At 36.8% G+C, this 18,305-nt stretch overlaps 2 protein-coding genes across 3 annotated transcripts in view; both read left to right on the forward strand.

Annotated features, from left to right (window-relative positions):
* Positions 1-7,822, forward strand: part of coro1cb (coronin, actin binding protein, 1Cb) — an 11,277-nt gene extending 3,455 nt beyond the window's left edge. For both annotated transcript variants that reach the window (XM_016478216.1, XM_016478217.1), the window contains exons 3-12: positions 2,948-3,147; positions 3,270-3,392; positions 3,476-3,605; positions 3,862-4,043; positions 4,126-4,245; positions 4,336-4,440; positions 4,699-4,844; positions 5,698-5,755; positions 6,007-6,249; positions 6,342-7,822. In XM_016478216.1, the coding sequence (XP_016333702.1) occupies positions 2,948-3,147; positions 3,270-3,392; positions 3,476-3,605; positions 3,862-4,043; positions 4,126-4,245; positions 4,336-4,440; positions 4,699-4,844; positions 5,698-5,755; positions 6,007-6,249; positions 6,342-6,461 (1,427 nt within the window). In that variant the 3' untranslated portion in view covers positions 6,462-7,822. The remainder of the gene's footprint in view (positions 1-2,947; positions 3,148-3,269; positions 3,393-3,475; positions 3,606-3,861; positions 4,044-4,125; positions 4,246-4,335; positions 4,441-4,698; positions 4,845-5,697; positions 5,756-6,006; positions 6,250-6,341) is intronic.
* Positions 7,823-9,379: 1,557 nt separating this feature from the next.
* On the forward strand, positions 9,380-15,101 carry tmem119b (transmembrane protein 119b). Its single transcript, XM_016478218.1, has 2 exons — positions 9,380-9,505; positions 12,836-15,101. The coding sequence occupies exon 2, from the start codon at positions 12,851-12,853 to the stop codon at positions 13,730-13,732; it is 882 nt and encodes a 293-aa protein (XP_016333704.1). The 5' UTR covers positions 9,380-9,505; positions 12,836-12,850; the 3' UTR covers positions 13,733-15,101.
* The last annotated feature ends 3,204 nt before the right edge of the window (positions 15,102-18,305 follow it).

Raw genomic sequence — 18,305 nt, forward strand, 5'->3', positions numbered from 1 at the left:
TATATTAATAATTTGTTTTAGTGCAATATAAAAGCCAATTATTTAATTTTGTAAATAATATCTTGTGTTTATATTTTATCATATTTTTCTCACGTTATAAATTTCTCCTTATACATGAAAAGCCTATAGCTGTCCTTATATTTTACAAAGGAGGTGCCTCAGATCATAATATCTGGGGTCGTTGATGTCACAAAGTTTGAAAATCCCTACACCACACTGAAACAGAAAAATAAAGACTCCAAATTAGATTTTAGGGCTCATTGCACTTTGTAACGTAATCCAACATGAGCATGACTTCATTCTTTTTCACTCTTAACATAATTACCAGAGTCCTGTAACATTATCAGCTCCGTTGAAGGCAAAGCACAAGGTGTTTATATGCACAAGATGGAAAAGCTGCTTGGGATCAAGGTAGTGCTTGCAATGGAGAGATGCTCTGGGGTCTTTCTTTCCATTTATAAAATGACCTTACCAGTTAAACCACAGTGACCTGTCAGTCACTAAGGTACAGTTTGTACCATTACTTCTCATTCACACAGAACTGATGTCCATGAAGGAGGACATGAGGAGGAGGGGAGGGGAGAGGAGAGGAGAACAAGGGCGTTTTCTCCCGTTCATTCAGAATAAAGGAGAGGAGGGAAGATATTGTGGCTAGCCGCAATTCGCTGAGACAGTCACCAGCACAACTGGATCTGTGAGAAAATAAATTAATGCTTTGAATTTGACGCTGTGAGAGACGTAGTACTGATAAAGGTAAGCGTTTTGCGTTTGGTCATATTGATGCAAGGCAGGTCAGTGGTGCAATAGCCTCTACTGGAATGCTAGCTCGATTTTAGCAAGCATCACTGATTTAAAACAAGCTCCGGAAACAGCTAGGACATAACTGAAAATAAAACACTCTTCAACTTTGCATTGCTGGTGCATGTGCACTTGCAGGCGTTTCGGCTCATTTAGCGGCATGTGAGACTGCATCCAGCCTTTGATTTTCATGCATACGGCGAGATAAGCAGAAATAGTGAGATATTAATTGAAAGTTGACCATCATGACCTGTGCCGGGTAGATAGCACGCCTCCACTTCAAAGCGGCACGTTGCATTTCGCCAGCGCCTGCAAAGAAAAACACACACGGCTACAAACAAGCTAACTGATGCTTTTTCTGCTGTTTTCATTCATTTGTTCGGTTAGCGGTTAGCTCGTTTTCTCACACCAGCAGAAGCCTGCCCATCTATCGATTATGTCATGGTTTTTCATTCTCGCTCTTGCACAATGGGCGAATATCTTATCCTTCTCTTTATCTTTACTCTATATCTTAATTTATCTTTTAGTAGATTGTTAGTGGTGTGTGGGTTTTTCATGATCATCATCATCAATAACGCAGCTCGGCCATTAGAAAGCAAACGCACAGACACACACACACACACACACCTCCATACATCTGACCTATTTCCAAAAGCACATCCATGACTTTATTGTGATGACTACGTTTTATTCTCACAAACACAGCTGTTTGGAATCGTTTTCCTTATTCATTAGTGTTATTAATGGTGGTAGCTGTTATTTATGAAGACACCGCCATCAATCAGGGCCCTAACAGTTCAAATCAACCAATGCTTCGGATAATGCACATAATATAAAGGCGACTCAAATATAACCAGTGATTATTAATGTATAATTATGAACATCAATTTGTTTTTCAGTGTATTATACCCTTTATAGCACTGGTTAGGAATAAGCACTCTGGCTGTGTCTCAAAATCTGCCCAACTAGCATTTTTTTGGCATCACACTGTTGATGTTTGCATCATTTTGTGGCATCTTTGGCGTTTGTTGTTTATTAAGAAATGCTGTCTTTTTGGCAGCTCATTACGTTTTGATCTTTTAGGAATTTACTATGTGAATTCTATCTTTCTTTTATCCTGGTTAATAAATAAACAATACAAATGTATATCTGTTCAAGAAAGAGAATGTTTACTTTTATAGGCTACATATATGATGCATGAAATTTGTGCTAAAATATGTGACCCTGGACCACAAAACCAGTCAAAAGCGGCACGGGTATATTAGCCAACATTACATTGTATGGGTCAAAATGATCAATTTTTCTTTTATGCCAAAAATCATTAGGATATTAAGTAAGACCATGTTCCATGAAGATATTTTGTAAACTTCCTACCGTAAATATATCAAAACTTAATTTTTGATTAGTAATATGCATTGCTAAGAACTTCATTTGGACAACTTTAAAGGCGATTTTCTCAATATTTTGATTTTTTTGCACCCTCAGATCCCCGATTTTCAAATAGTTGTATCTCAGTCAAATATTGTCATATCCTAACAAACCATACATCAATGGAAAGCTTATTTATTCAGCTTTGATGTATTAATCAATTTACAACAATTTAAAAAAATGTACCCTTATGACTGGTTTTGTGGTCCAGGGTCACATATGTGCTTCAACAAAAGTACTTTTTACGGTATGAACTAATAAAAAGAAATAGTTTTTTAATCAAATAAAGGGTATCAAATATAGGTCACTTTAATTACTTATTACAGTAATTAATTACTTATTACTTATTTAGTAATTTAAATATTCAGTCATTAGAGCATGGTTTTCTCATATGAAGATGAATGTTTCTAAACAGTGGCTCAATGAAATTCACACACAAACTGCATTTGACTTCTCCCCTTGTCTTTTATGGAGAAATGCATATACAGGGTGAAATGGAAAACCGATTCCCAGTGCTCTCTAGCTGACCGCTCATCTTACCCTAATATGATACACTGTCAATATTAAGTCTGAAAGCAAAAGAAAAACATTGAACATCTGCCATTAAGAATGTGTTATACTGCAAAATATAACTGTTGGGTATTTAAATATGAACTAAATAAAACAAAAAAATCATTACAACAAGCAAGACCACAACATTTCTCTTCTCTTGTGTTTTCAGAAATGATCAGACGAGTGGTACGACAGAGTAAATTCCGTCATGTGTTTGGTCAGGCGGTGAAGAATGACCAGTGCTATGATGATATTAGGGTTTCGCGGGTTACCTGGGACAGTGCCTTTTGTGCAGTAAATCCCAAATTTGTTGCTATTATTGTGGAGGCTAGTGGGGGTGGAGCTTTCCTCGTTCTGCCTCTGCTAAAGGTAAGGGATAACTGCATATATGCTCACTCAGCATTTATGCAGTTAGTAATTTTAATAAGCGTAGCTGGTCAGAATTATGCAAGATGAGACATAAATCTATGCTATCTGTTTCCTGTTTGCAGACGGGTCGTATTGACAAGGCCTACCCCACTGTTTGTGGTCACACGGGCCCTGTGCTGGACATCGACTGGTGCCCACACAATGATCACGTCATTGCTAGCGGCTCTGAAGATTGTACAGTAATGGTGCATTCAGCTCCTTCACTACATCCTCTAATAAAGATCCTGCTTGTGATTATTATAAAAATATTTGCATTTTTGTCACGCAGGTGTGGCAGATCCCTGAGAACGGCCTCACCGAACCTCTTTCTGAGCCAGTCGTGGTGTTAGAGGGTCACTCCAAGAGGGTGGGCATCGTGACGTGGCATCCAACAGCCCGCAATGTTCTGCTAAGTGCAGGTAAGAGATTTTAAAAGCGAGTGCACTACATAAAAACCCTAACTTTTATCATCTTAAAGTGGTCATAGGATGCTACATGCACTTTTACAAGTTGTTTGAACTGAAATGTGTGTTGGTAGTGTGTGTACACAACCACCCTATAATGATAATCAACTTGTGGAAAATGGGCATCCTATGACCCCTTTAAACATCAAAAACATGTTATGTTGCGTGACTGAATGATCAAAAACCAATTTTGTCTTTCCTCCTCTGTCAGGATGCGATAATCTCATCATCATTTGGAACGTGGGCACAGGAGAAGCTCTGATCAACCTGGAGGACATGCATCCTGACGTGATCTTCAGCGTCTGCTGGAGTCGCAACGGCAGCCTCATTTGCACCGCATGCAAGGATAAGAAAGTGCGCGTTGTCGATCCACGCAAGGGAAAGATCATTGCGGTAAGCGAAAACATCTCGGAATTACATTGAAGACTCTTTATTTCCACAGTTCTTTGTGTCTCACTGGCATTGATGATCACAGGAGAAGGATAAGGCCCACGAGGGGGCACGGCCCATGAGAGCCATCTTTCTGGCTGATGGAAACATCTTCACCACCGGTTTCAGTCGTATGAGTGAGCGGCAGCTAGCCTTATGGAATCCAGTAAGGCAAAATAAATACATTTCCATGTTTTTGAAAAATTTAATTTTTTTACGCACTTTCATTAAATATTATGATGTTCCTCTCTTTAAGAAAAACATGGAGGATCCGATATCAGTGCATGAAATGGACACCAGCAATGGAGTGTTGCTTCCATTCTATGACCCTGACACTAATGTGGTCTACCTGTGTGGAAAGGTGAGCAAGTTTTTATGTGACCCAGAAAGCATGAGTTCAGCAATATTATATTAATAATTAATGCTGTGCATCTTCATTTTTGTGTTTTTAGCATTTTAATGAAGGTTATGTTTATGTAAAGAAATTTGAATAATTTGGGGCCCCCCTAGAACTTGAGAACCACTGGCTTTGCCTCAATAGTGTGATGTCATACTATATATATTGTGTATATATAGTATGTATATTTTAATACAACTGTAATCTTGTTTTCTGTTTAAGGGTGACAGCAGTATCCGTTACTTCGAGATCACAGACGAGGCACCGTATGTGCACTACCTCAACACGTTTTCCAGCAAGGAGCCCCAAAGAGGCATGGGCTACATGCCTAAAAGAGGCCTAGATGTCAACAAGTGTGAGATAGCCAGGTATGCACGATTTGCACAGGTATTTATTTTTTAAGTGTTATTTTTGAAATGAGAAAACAGACACAAGGTTTTCAGCAAGTGTTTGTGGCCTTAGATTCATTCAGATTATCTGAAGTGTTTGAGGGGCTTATGGCCATGTCAGAATCTAGATTTTATTCTAGAATCTATTTTCGAGAAACTAAACTCTTCAGGCTAGCATTGTTGTGATTATGGCTCTCAGTTAGGTCGATTTTATTTCTCCAGTAGGGGGAGTCATTAGTCTGTCATTGACTATAAAATCTAACGTGATGGCAATGTAGCTTTGGTTTCATGCTGTGGCTCCTAAAGGTCAATGAAATGTTATTTGACTAGTAATGATCACTGTAAGGATCATTCATTTAATGATTCATTTTGTCATAAGGGTGTACGTTCTGTGTTTAATCTTTGTCGGAAATTGATATATCTATAATATTTGTATTATATATATATATATTTAAATAATTGTTTTCCATTTTTATTTATATTAAAATGTAATCTATTCCTGTGATGGCAAAGCTGAATTTTCAGCATCATTATTCCAGTCACATGACTTATCATTATTCCTTCAGAAATCATTCTAATATGCTGATTTTGTGCATACATTTACATATAAATGTATTTAAAACAGTTGTTCTGCTTATTATTATTTTTATCATCAATTTTTTTAGGATCCTTTGATGACTATAAAGTTCAAAAGAACAGCATTTATTTGAAAAATATATTTTTTTACTTTTTTATTTTGTAAATGGAAAAAGTCAAAACATTGAATGTGCTTTTTAGATTATGATTGTGCTTATTACCATAACACCAATAACATGTCTGTTGTTTCTCACAGGTTTTATAAACTTCATGAGAGAAAGTGTGAGCCAATCATCATGACCGTTCCTAGAAAGGTACTTTTCACTGTATATTAAAACAATGATTGTTAATAGTAATGTTCAGTTGATAAGTTTGTATTTGTTTTGTGTTTAGCTTTACAAGCAAAGCTCAATCAAAGTGCGATTTAATTGTCATTAACTGATGAAGAAAAGGGAAGGCACTTGGTTTCAATTAACATTAAAGCAGCAGATGTTTTCAGAGAAAACAAACAGCATGAATCCAAAATACTCATTACGGTATTTCCTGTCTATTGGGTTTTTGGCAGTCAGACCTCTTTCAGGACGACCTCTATCTGGACACAGCAGGTCCAGACCCGGCGCTAGAGGCTGAGGAGTGGTTTGAAGGCAAGAATGGCGAACCGATCCTGATCTCGCTCAAACACGGTTATGTTCCGGGCAAGAACCGCGACCTCAAAGTAGTCAAGAAAAATGTGCTGGATAACAAGGCACCCAAGAAGGTGGAGAAGCCAGCAACTCCCCAGAAACCTGCCTCTCCTCAGCTAACCAAAGTAAGGATGATGCTTCATTGACTCTTTCTTATTTTTCCCACTAATAATTGGCCCTAAAACACATTTTCGTATTTCTTTATTCTGCTTTGCAGAAGAACGAAGTGAAGTTAGAGGAGCTGCTGCGAGAAGTCAAGTCCCTTAGAGATCTGGTCACGCTGCAGGACAGGAGAATCGCCAAACTTGAAGATCAAGTGGCTAAAGTGGCAATCTAAGACACTGGTGGTGGTCTGAGCCATAGCTTCAGTATGGAGAAAGAGAGATTCAGTTGGGCAGGGGGGGCAGTCACTGTCAAAATTTCTCAATTTGACTCGATCATTCCGCTTGGTGTTTCTCACAAGGACAACTTCAAGCAACATTCCAAGATGGACTTTTACTTTTTGTCAAGTCTCCCCCAAGCATCCGCATAGCAGAAGCAAAGTTGTGGCAATGAGTGGTCACTGGTTTTAACTGATGTTTTACATTTTGTTAAAAATTTTCTTACTTCTTTTGTTATTATAACATTGTTTCCATGAGTATTCTGATATTAACCGGTATGTTACAGAGTGTCATTGTATATACACATTAGTATTTCTCTTTTCATTTTTTGATGTGCTGCCAAATTTGAGGTGAGTCAGTCACCTCTCCTTTTATTTCTACTTTTCTCTGTTTTTCCCAGTTGTAGATAGTGGCTTATTGAAAAACAAGACATGCTGTTCAAAGTGGGACATCAGCAGAAAAGGCGGAACTGTGTGGATATGATTGTAAAGGCAACTAATAATAGATGATAAGGATATGATTTAGTGAAATGTTCATAACCATTAAAATTCAACATTTAGGATTCACCAGGATTTAATTGGGAATTCAGTCCAAATTAAGTCCCTTGTGATGATCATGATCACTGGAGTATTAATTCATTTCCTCCATTGGCTGCTTTGAGATCATCATCATTGATTATAAAGCATCCAACAACAGGGTTTTTCAAAAAATATAAGTCAGTTACAGTATATCCAAAAGCAATAACTTCATGTTGCAGAATGAATGTGAACGTAAACCTAAACCTGTTAGACTTTGGCAAGTATCGTTGATGCATTCCTCATGCATATTCTTCATAAATCAAAAACTTGCCGCTGTAACTTGATAGTAATTATGAAATTACTGTTGCACCTCAGGAAATCAATCACTCTGAAGTCAGAAACATTGGATGCTCAACACTTGCCAGTTGCATGAGGTTTTTCCCACAGAAATAGTACCTTATTTTGATTAGGAAATGGCTATTTTGTTTATTTATTTTTTTTGCTGTCATTATCCATGTTCTCCAGTTTGCCCCCACTTTCGAATTGTTCTCACGTTACAGAATATTGGGCTGACACATGCTCGATAAGTGAACTTGGCTTTAAGAGGCAGTGGCTACCTGCGAGCTCTTCTGATGTACATATACTGTAAATGTATTGGTGCCTCTATGTGTGTTTCTGGTTTTAGAAAGACCTCCTCAGTTGACCACTGCTGGAGGACAACATCCATGAAAATGAGCACTTATCTATGTCCTAAACAGTCTTGTGCATGCATTCCAAACTTCACCTAAAATAAAAAAGGTTGGCTCTACAATAAATCTTTTCATTCATAATTCTTCATGAAGTCTGCTGTCAGTTTCTTGTTTGTTGGACGGTTTACAATGAGGTCATGAAACTGAACAACCAAAATGTGGTCATGTTTACCAATATAAAAAGTTGTTACTATATGGCTGGCTTGAATACTTGATTATGATTAGTTAATCATGTCATTTATTGGTCAGGTATTTCCGAATATCATCCATCATCAGTCTGCTCTTTCAGGGAACTGAAATATCTTGTGACACTATTATTGATTGTAGTGAAAATGACCTCAGAGGACTTGCCGATTATTGTTGTCTTTCTTCCTGTTGCTATGCTAATAGTTTTGTACACTGACTATTTGCTATTTTAGTTTTGTATATTGTAATGACTTTAAAATAGTATACACAGGTAAAATTATTTTAAAATTCCAACTCAAATCTGTATTTTATGCCCACATTATCCCTAGTAAAGACATTTTCTCTTTATTTAGTTATTTCAGAAGCATGTAAAGACATTTATTTGCTATGTCTGTTCACAGCAAGGTTTATTATTCTGCAGTAAAGAAAGAATGACATGAAAAAAGACATAAAACAGTCTTCATTTCCAGCGATACCGTTGACTTGATTGCAAAGATACTATTTAAACTGAGCTGGATGTTGACATCACTGAATTCAATGATGAACTGTCTTTAACTGAAAAATTTGTGTTTACTATTGTCATTTTGCATTATTGACACTATTTTCCTAATTAATGCTGTTCAGTTGCTTTGACACAATCTGTATTGTTAAAAGCGCTATATAAATAAAGGTGACTTGACTTGACTTGACTTGACTTCAGCCTCAACTCTCTCAAGATTAGCTTAGGTGATCAGAAAGCAGATTTTTTAACAATCTTGTATGTCTTGACAAGTCATTAAAAGTCCAAGATACCTCAAAGGACTGGCATGTTGAAAACTAATTCTGAGGAGCCTATAGGAAAGGCTATACATTCCTACAGACAAGCCTCAAAATTGTCCTCTAAATATTGTTTTTTTCATTTTGAGACGGTACCTTTTAGTCTCACATTTTCAGCTCATTATGTTGCTATACTGTGGGTTTGAGACTTGCCACAGCAGCCCTATATATCTCAGGTCTCAACACCCTGTCCATTGTTCCAGCAGTGGCTCACAGCACGCGTGCCCTCTCCCCCGTGGACCATGTGAGCACAGGAAACATAAAGCTCTCCCTCCGGGACCTGATAGCTTCTGTTTGAAGGCCAAAAACAAATCCAAAGTATTTTACAAGGGACCATCAATGTCTGTGGTTAGTTTTAAAGGCACTTTTGTTTTTAGTTTGAAGAAATGGATGAAAATGAGAATCTAGAGCTTGGAACAAACTGTGCTACATCTGGTGGCTTGAAGTTCTCCAGTGCACAGGCAGGGGGGGGAAAACTCGGCTCTCCCCCAAACAGCCTTAATGAGAACAGTGTGTCTGGAAATGGCCCAGTCTGTCTTTCTGGGAGGAGGAGGAGGAGGAGAAGGAGGAGGAGGGGAGAACAGGAGTTTCTTCCCCCCTCACCAATCCAACTGTTCTTCATCGCGCAGTCTGTAACAACAGACATCCAGCTTGAGAGGAGGAAACAGCAGACACTTTCTCCTCCATGTTAGGTCCTCTTCAGTCAGCATGTTTTAAAGCGTCAGCACTTAAGTAAGTAAAGAACTCTTTCGTTTCAACAATACTTTTGTCTGTTTTCTATTTTAGTAATATCGTTCCTGTCCATGTAATGAGAGACAGATGACTTACCTTACAGGAATGCACAGCTTTAAAAGCTTCATGTCCAGATGTGGCTACCTAAGTTTAAAACTGTTCTCTAACAGTTCAAAAGATTCAACAAAAATAGTTCTAGAATGGACTCTCACAGTTGATTTTGGCCAGATGACCCTTCATTTAAAAAAAAAAAAAAAAAAAAAGCAATAGAGAATTACATAAAAGCAAGTTCATGTGCTAAGGACAGAACTTTCTGATGTTTGGAAATTCTTTGAAGCCAGCATAAAAACACTGAGAGACTAATATTAATGCTGCATGTGTGCATGTATGTATGTGTGTGTGTTTGAGAGTGAGGCGCCACATGAGCTTGCTTGATACTATTTCCATTGTGCTCCAAATGCCCAGTGATGATTATGGTTGTCAGCTTGAGCACAGATGGCGCAGAGTGGAGAGACCCCAGATGAAATCTCTTTGCTTAAAGAAACAAACCATCATAATTTATGTTGGTTCACCAGATGTCTTTTGTAAAACTATACTATATTTATCTGAACTTTTTTTTTTGTTACACTTTACAGTAATATTCAGTTTGCTTGTTTATATATATTTAAAGTTTTATACATTTATTAAAAAAAAAAATTACATTACTTTAAATATTTTTATATGAATTTCTACATTTACTTATACAACATTTTATGTTTTATAGCCTACATTAACATTATGATAATCAGTATACATCATGAATAAACATAAGCAATTAACTAGTACAATTACTTAGATTAATAAAAGCTGTAAAAATGGTTGTTTATTGTTAGTTCGTTATAGGTAAATTAACTAATGGTAATGAACTGAACCTTATTGTAAAGTGTTTCCATTTTTTCCTTAATAATTGTAAGAAATATCTACACAAAAACTGGAACTTGTTGAGTTGAGCATGTTTATTCAGCTTATTTTGATGCTACAGAAACTGAAACTTTAATGCTCATGAAACCTCAAAGAATGAGTGCACATGTAGGGACTGATGTTCGGCTGCAGTTGCTCAGAACATAATGCAGAACTGATTTTGGCTTAGAATCCAATGAGGTTTCCACGTGGTGCTTCGAATTTTGATTGTACCACAGGAAAGACATAAAGACAACTGCAGTGAATGAGTGTCATGAAGTAAGAACATACCAAAGTCTCAGATTTTAACTATTTATCATTGAAGTTTAAGTTACTGGGTCCAAGTCAATAACATTTCAGCTAATAAAAAATACATTCTAAGAACAAGTTATGAAAATGTATGTTATTTCCAAATGTTCTCTGAATGTTCAAAACCCTAATTTTTACATGTTTAAAAATATTTATTTTTATTGATTATTATTGGTTTTTGTTTACATAATATATCGAGGGGTGAGAACCAGAAGGGCATAAGTGACATTTTGGGTGAAACGGAGATACATATATATCAAATGAAATCATATGACGTTGTTAAAAAGAACATTATTTTGTGTATTTGGTGTAATGCAATGTGTCGTTAGAAGCGCCAGACTGTCCTTGCAAAGTTGGAACTACCCCACTTTATAGAAATGGCCTTTGTGCACAGACGGTGTAGGCTACTCTCACAGGATCAGGAAACAGTCCTCCATAAAATGCGGTGCACACATCTGAATATTTGGGTTGAACTGTTCTGGAACAGTGTTGTAAATACAACTTAACCACTGATTTCTAGTTGTGTCCTCTTTTGGAAGGCCAAACAAAGTAGTTTTTCTTTCACAACGAAACACAGCGTCTTCACGACATGGCGGCGGCGTCAACAATACTACAGCGAGAATCAAAGTTACGCCTTCTTTCTTTGCGTGAACATTTGGGCGGTGTTATGCAAATCTTCCCACACACTTCCCAGACATGTGGGGGCGTGTTTAAACGAGGCGTTTTAGGAGGGCGTGGACGAGTCTTAACTTTTATAAAGAATATCTCTTTAGGTTTGAGACTTTAGTCTTTGCAACTTTAGGGATCTTATCTATGCACAAACAGCTTGTAACACTCCAAAGAGACAGGAAAACTTAAAATTGCATCATATGACCCCTTTAATGAGCTCTTTCTACTACCAAAAGGACAGAAGTGAATTCTTAATAATTTTGGAGTTATTCATTAGAAATCAAAAGACTTAACTCTGAACATACTAAGCCAGTTGGTGCCAAAACTGCACTTATGTCCCTTTGGCACTTAGAAATTTACTGTGGGTAAAGCTTGTGGATAGCACTTGAGTCAAAATGGCTGACACCACATGTAAGCCAGGTAGATCAACCATGAGAAGAAAACAGTTTTTACTGCTGAAGATGTATTATTAATCTTTTTTTGTGACTTCAACACTACTTTCTTACAATTAAAGTGCATTGAGTACAAAATTAGTTGTTCCAATTTAGCAGACTTTAAGTATACCAGTTTAGTGATGTGAATATTATGTAAATGTATTTGTAGTATAGCATGAAATAAATGCATTTCAAATACATTTTTGTATATTTATTTTTCACTAGGGAAGGTATCTGTAAAGGCTTTTCAGTCGACCATTTGGCCAAATTGTTAAGTGGCTGAGATTATTATTTCAGTGAAATTAACCACATTCAATTAACTAATTTGATGTAAGGGCTTTTTATGTGTCATTTCATTTTATCACAATGGATTGTTATTTCATTAACTAATTAATGTAATGTTTTGTTCATACTGTCAGCAGATGCGCCTGTGTTTTTATACACAAATTTAATAAAACATTGGTGCCAAAAAGGCGCAAGTGACTTAAAAAAATAAAAAATAAAAATGTTATTTTTTTTCTGAATAAATGTTAAAATAGTGTTCAATAAGTATCCTGTCATCCATGTGTGTACACATTTTTAGTATAAAAAATTGAAATCAGTACACAAAATCAGATCAAACTATGGTAAATTGTTGTTTTGGCCCTCCTGTAAAATTGGTGAAATGTCACTTACGCCCTTCTGGTTCTCAGCCCTTGATATGTATGTGTACTGTGTATATTTATTATGTATATATAAATACAAACACATGCATGTATATATATTTAAAATATTCGCATGTATATACATTTATATTCTTATATATAAATATATTTAATATATAAACATAACATTTTTCTTAAATATATACATTCGTGTGTTTGCATTTATATATACACATCATAAATATACACCGTATACACACATATATTTTGTAAACAAAAACTTTTATTTTGTATGCGATTAATCGTTTGACAGCACTAATTTTTAACCACCTCAGGTATTCAGTCATAGGATGGACCACTCAGCTCTCCACCGCCTCATCTGCCTGTCTGTCATTCTGCTAACCAGGCTCGCCACTCATGCCACCCCAGTCATTTTTAATGACTCTTTGGAGGGCAGTGGACAGTGGGACTCTGGGAGCACAGACCTGACCCACACACCCACCATTTCCTTCTTCAATGAATCAGTGAAGTCTACCTCCATAGATGGAGAAAAACATAGCAAATCATTCTTGGATCAGCTGGTGGATTTCTTACAAGAGAACCACCTTCCCATAATCGTCATTACCACATTACTTTTTATCATCATCACCATCCTCTGCTCAGCTGCCATCTTGAGTCGCCGACGTAAAGTCAGCACCTACTATCCTTGTGCTTTCCCTTCCAAGATGTACGTGGATGAACGAGACAAGACCGGAGGAGCACGCTTCTTCAGCGAAGTCCCAGAGAAAGCCAACACCAGCTCCAGTGAGGAGCCAGTGAATTCAGCCAGGCAGCTCCACGAGGACATCATGCTGGCTACCAAGAACCTCCGAACGCCAATCAAGACCCCAAGGAAGGAGAAGAATGAAGTGGCGGAAGACCAAAAACATGCAGAAGATGAGGGAAGTGCTCAGTGCGACAAGAGTCAAGAGGAGAGCTGTGGCTCACTAGAGGACAAGACCACAAATCAGTCTGCTGTTGAGGATACTGTGGAAAAGAGCTGCCCCAGCAGGTCCCAGGACAGTATCCCCGCTTGTGACATGGAAAAGACTGACCCCTCAGACTCCGGGCCCCCTGAAGAGAGCAAACATTCATCTGGGCCAGAGAATTCGGAGATCCATGAGGACACGAACAAACAGGATGTTGCTACTTCAGGCTCACCATTTATCAGTGAAGAGAAAACAGCATTTTAGCTTGGACATTTTTAAAGCCTTAAAGGAAACACTTAAGACGCAAATACAGACCAAAGTGTATTTCTTGCACACGTTGTAAAAAAAAAAAAAAAAAAAAAAATGTAGTATGAAGTTTAATTGAGATCATTCATGAAAAATATATGGCTTTAATATTGTTTGTAACTCTTCGATTTTCCAAATATAAATGTAATGATCTGTTTTAAGTTCCTTAAGAGTAAATGATATGAACGGACGCCTATTGGGCAAGACATAAAATCTGCTTTTTAAATGTTGGTTGTCATGAATTTCTTTTCATTTGACATGATGACTCTTTAACCCTAAATCAGAAATGATCTTTATTCTTGTTTGCTTTACTCTCTATTATTAGCGATGACATCCATAAAGACTGGAAAGGTTAGGGTCAGGGAAGTAGATTGCGTAAATGGCTCGCAATGCACTATAAACACACGCATCCACAAAATAAAACAAGCACACTCACTACTCCAATTAAGGAGACAAGGCTAAGTGTAGAAAAGCTTTGCTGTGAGTCAGCTTATTATTTACATATTCTGGCTCGAAGCATTTCCTTTCAAGGTCGAGAGGTATTCAGCCACAGCAAGTCCCATGCCACCTTTCAAACAGTTTAGTCTAAGATCAGTTAGTCTCAACACATACTTTATGAAGAACACAATATTCTTAATAAACTTACTACAAGATCTGACCACATTTCATACTTCATTACTTGAATGTTCAAGACAATCTGCCATCTACAATTTCTAAAAAACAAAAAATGTCAACAAATGCTGGCCAGTGCTTTAACTCCACTGATAGTTTGCTTCAGATCTACGGAGGCTGCAGATCTGTTGGTATGTCACTTATAGCATAACAGTTCATGAAACAAACCTCAAGTTGAGATGTATAATCACATTTTCAAATGAAAACCATATACTAGCCATGCTGAAACCAGGTACAATGCAAAATCAGTTCATCACTGTAAATTAGCATCATATTTCTAGATTCCACGGGTATGCAATATTAATTCCAATGCCCACATGATTGAGGTTTACTCATGCTTTATTTAAAGTACTGATGTTTGAAAGGTCATCGAATGGAAGCCCAGCAGCATAAATCACCATCGTGATCACATCTTCGTTCTTTCAAACTAAAATAATAGAATAAGATAATTTGTGTGCGTGTTCAGCTAGCAAGTGAAACCACTGACACTCTTTTTCATTACATCAACAGATCTAAACAAATGGCTTAGACTGTAACAGTGTGGGTCAGTACTTCTACATTGTGCATTTAAAAGACTGGCTACAGTGCAAGAGTTGGAGAGCTTTGGTCTAAACTCAAAGGGAGGATAAAGAGCATTGATTCTCAACTGGTTTTGTTTCAAGACCCTGATTGGTGATCCAACCTCAAACGCTGAGATTCATTACAATTACCATGAACTGTGCAGACTCAACAGTATGCAAAATCAATAACATTGCACAGTGGAAGAAAATAAATGCATTATTCTCTTCTAAGACAATAAGCCTGTTTTTTGGCTTATTTTAACTTTGCATGTTTATACGGTTAGTTGTATTTTAATACTGGAATTTAGCACTAGGGCTGGGTTTTGACACAAATTTCACGATTCGATTCGATACGATTTTCATTCACACGCTTGCGATGTGATTCGATTACCGATTTGATTCAATATCGATTATTTTGGATATATATCAGGTACAGTACATGGCAAATTTTCTCAAGGAAAAAAAAAACATCTCTCAACTAATGCTGTAAAATATACATAGAGTCAGTTGGTACTACATTACTATAATATTGAAGGTTAAAATTGACTGATTTGTTAAAATTACACTTAATGAAGTTTTTAAAATAATAAAAAGTTACAATTACATAATATTTCTACTTCAATTAGTTTTTTTTAAATATAAACAATGGTGGCTGTCATAAAAACTTGATGGATTTATTCAACCATAAATGAAACATTGAAGAACAGTAAAACTTATAATTAATATGTTATATGGTGCATATATTTAGCAAAACGCCCCTCTCTACAGTTTATTTTTCTAGCTGACTAATGAGTTTATGGTCACCGAATATGTTTTTCTGAGGTAAATGTGACGTTACGTGACATTGTTTACAAGCCGTTATATTGACGTCTTTGCGCGGCTGAAACACTGATTGAGCGACTGCACGAGACAGGATACGAATTGTAAAGTTGTACTCTTTTCTTTTAACTTGCCTTCGGATGTTTAGTCATGTTTATTTTATGCTGAAACTGGTATTAATGTGGAGGAGATGATTAGTTCACGTGCGCCTCGCGCTGCTGCGTCTGTTGAACTGAGGCGCTACAGCGATCTGTCACTCCATATTAAACAGCGCCAAAATGGCATTTATTGTTTGAATACTGCAATACAATGGACAGAATTTGAAATCTGAGACTTTGTTTCATATTAAAAGTACCAAAGCACAATGCTTGTTGCGATATATTGGATGGGAAGTGCCCTTCAACGTTCCGTCCATTAACTGAAAACAGGCTAGAATAATCGATTCTTGGGATTTAAGAATAGATATTGTTCCGTAAAAATGAGAATCGATTAATATAGAGAAATCTATATTTTTTTACCCAGCCCTATTTAGCACTGTTATTTCCCTGCTCCCCACGACCCAATCAGAACAGACCTGAAACCCCTTTTGGTCGTGAAGCACCAGTTGAGAACCACTGATTTAGAGCAGCGGTTCCCAAACTGGGGTGCGCGCACCCCTAGGGGTGCACAGACCGACCAGCAGGGGTGCGCGAGAGAATGATTTTGATGATCTGTGTGCATTTTTTGAAGGGGCAAGTGAAAGAGAATTTTACTTGCCCGACCGGACAACTAATCTAATCTAATTAAAACATCAAATTAGGGAAGCACCAAAATTTCGGCGAGAATGATTAGGATTTTATTACACTTGGTGTAAACGGCAATTCATAATGGATAATCAAAGGGTAATAAGGTCGCGGCAGTTGAGACTCACATGAGACAATCTCATGGAGAAATCGAAACAAATGAACACAACTGCACACAGAAGATACATACTGCGGTAAAACATTTTGTTTTTATATTTCAGTCATTCTTGAGACATGGGACAAAACAGGTCCAGCAAGGGTAACTGCTATTAGGTTTAAAAATAAAAATAAAAAATAACTTGTTTTATCAAAAGCAACACTTAATAATATCTCCTATCAAAGCAAGGTTGTTTTTTAATGACACATGCATGTTTAATATGATTTTAAAGTTGCGTCCCCACTTTTTGTCAACACCGTCAGACATTCAATAAAATTTAATAAAATCAGGGAATATCAGGGGCAGCTGTCACTCTAAAGGACCGCCTTGCCACAGTTCACCTCTGCAGAGTACATCAGTGTCAGACAGGCTCTGCTAAGTTTTAGTTTTCTAAAAACTAAAGTTTAGTTTAAGTTTATTGAAGTGTGCTATTAGTATACTTCTTTTAAACTAAAAATAGGAAAGTATACTTTTAGTCTACTTTTTATGTACTTCTCAGGACTTCAAACAAGTAGTTAATATTAAGTGACTTAGGGCATACATTTTAGTACAATGTCAATGTGACTGTTTTTGCTCTATTTGTTTAACGAAAATAGTTCCAAACAAACTTGATTCGCATTTTTTAATTAATAATTTGAGTCAATGATTTAGTGGTCCATTCATAAAGACAGGCGCTTGCTTCATTCTTGAATGAATCAGCCGTCTGAACGAATCGTTTGAATGCCTCAATGACTCACTCATTAAAGGGGTCATATGATGCTTTTTTAAAGATCGTTATTTTGTGTATTTGGTGTAACAGAATATGTTGACATGCTTTAATGTTCAAAAAACACATTATTTTTCAAATACTGTTTTCATATTTGTAAATAAAAAAACCTTATGTAAAACACCAAGCTCACAGCATTATTTATGCTGTTGTAATTTTGCAGTGTTAATGCATTCATGCTACATTTCAGCTTCATTAAATTGTCAATGTAAATGCATCTAAATGCCACTTCAGCTGCTTCTGTTTCTCCTGCAGTGGAACATTTGGTTTTGTTAATACTGATTTCATTTGATTGGTAACAGCCCTATAGAGTCTTATTATATTAAGTGAAATTATTAATAAAATGTAAGAATTTGATATGAAAGATGACATGCATTTAATAAGGTTAGGGGGAAATGCCCTTTTTAATAGTAACTTTAGTCATATAAAATGTAATTTTCCAGCAACAAAATTGTGGCCAGTGAAAATGCTGAGTGGCTAGTAATTTTGGAAAACCACTAGCCACAGTGGCTGGTGAGCAAAAGAGTTCCTTTTTAATAGTAACTTTAGTCATATAAAATGTAATTTTCCAGCAACAAAATTGTGGCCAGTGAAAATGCTGAGTGGCTAGTAATTTTGGAAAACCACTAGCCGCAGTGGCTGGTGAGCAAAAGAGTTAATGTCAAGCCCTGTATACAGTGAATACTTGTAATTATACTTGTATTGCAGTAAAAAATGTGGTGTTTAACCGGAGTACGGTGGTGGGGGTGCTTGACATGTGTCAAACACTAGAAAG

The sequence above is a fragment of the Sinocyclocheilus anshuiensis genome, unplaced genomic scaffold (genome assembly GCF_001515605.1).
Source record: "Sinocyclocheilus anshuiensis isolate Anshui unplaced genomic scaffold, SAMN03320099.WGS_v1.1 scaffold2872, whole genome shotgun sequence".
NCBI classification, from domain to species: domain Eukaryota; kingdom Metazoa; phylum Chordata; class Actinopteri; order Cypriniformes; family Cyprinidae; genus Sinocyclocheilus; species Sinocyclocheilus anshuiensis.

Coding starts and splice junctions, on each gene's coding strand:
- tmem119b (XM_016478218.1), top strand. CDS start 12,851: ATGGACCACTCAGCTCTCCACCGCCTCATCTGCCTGTCTGTCATTCTG.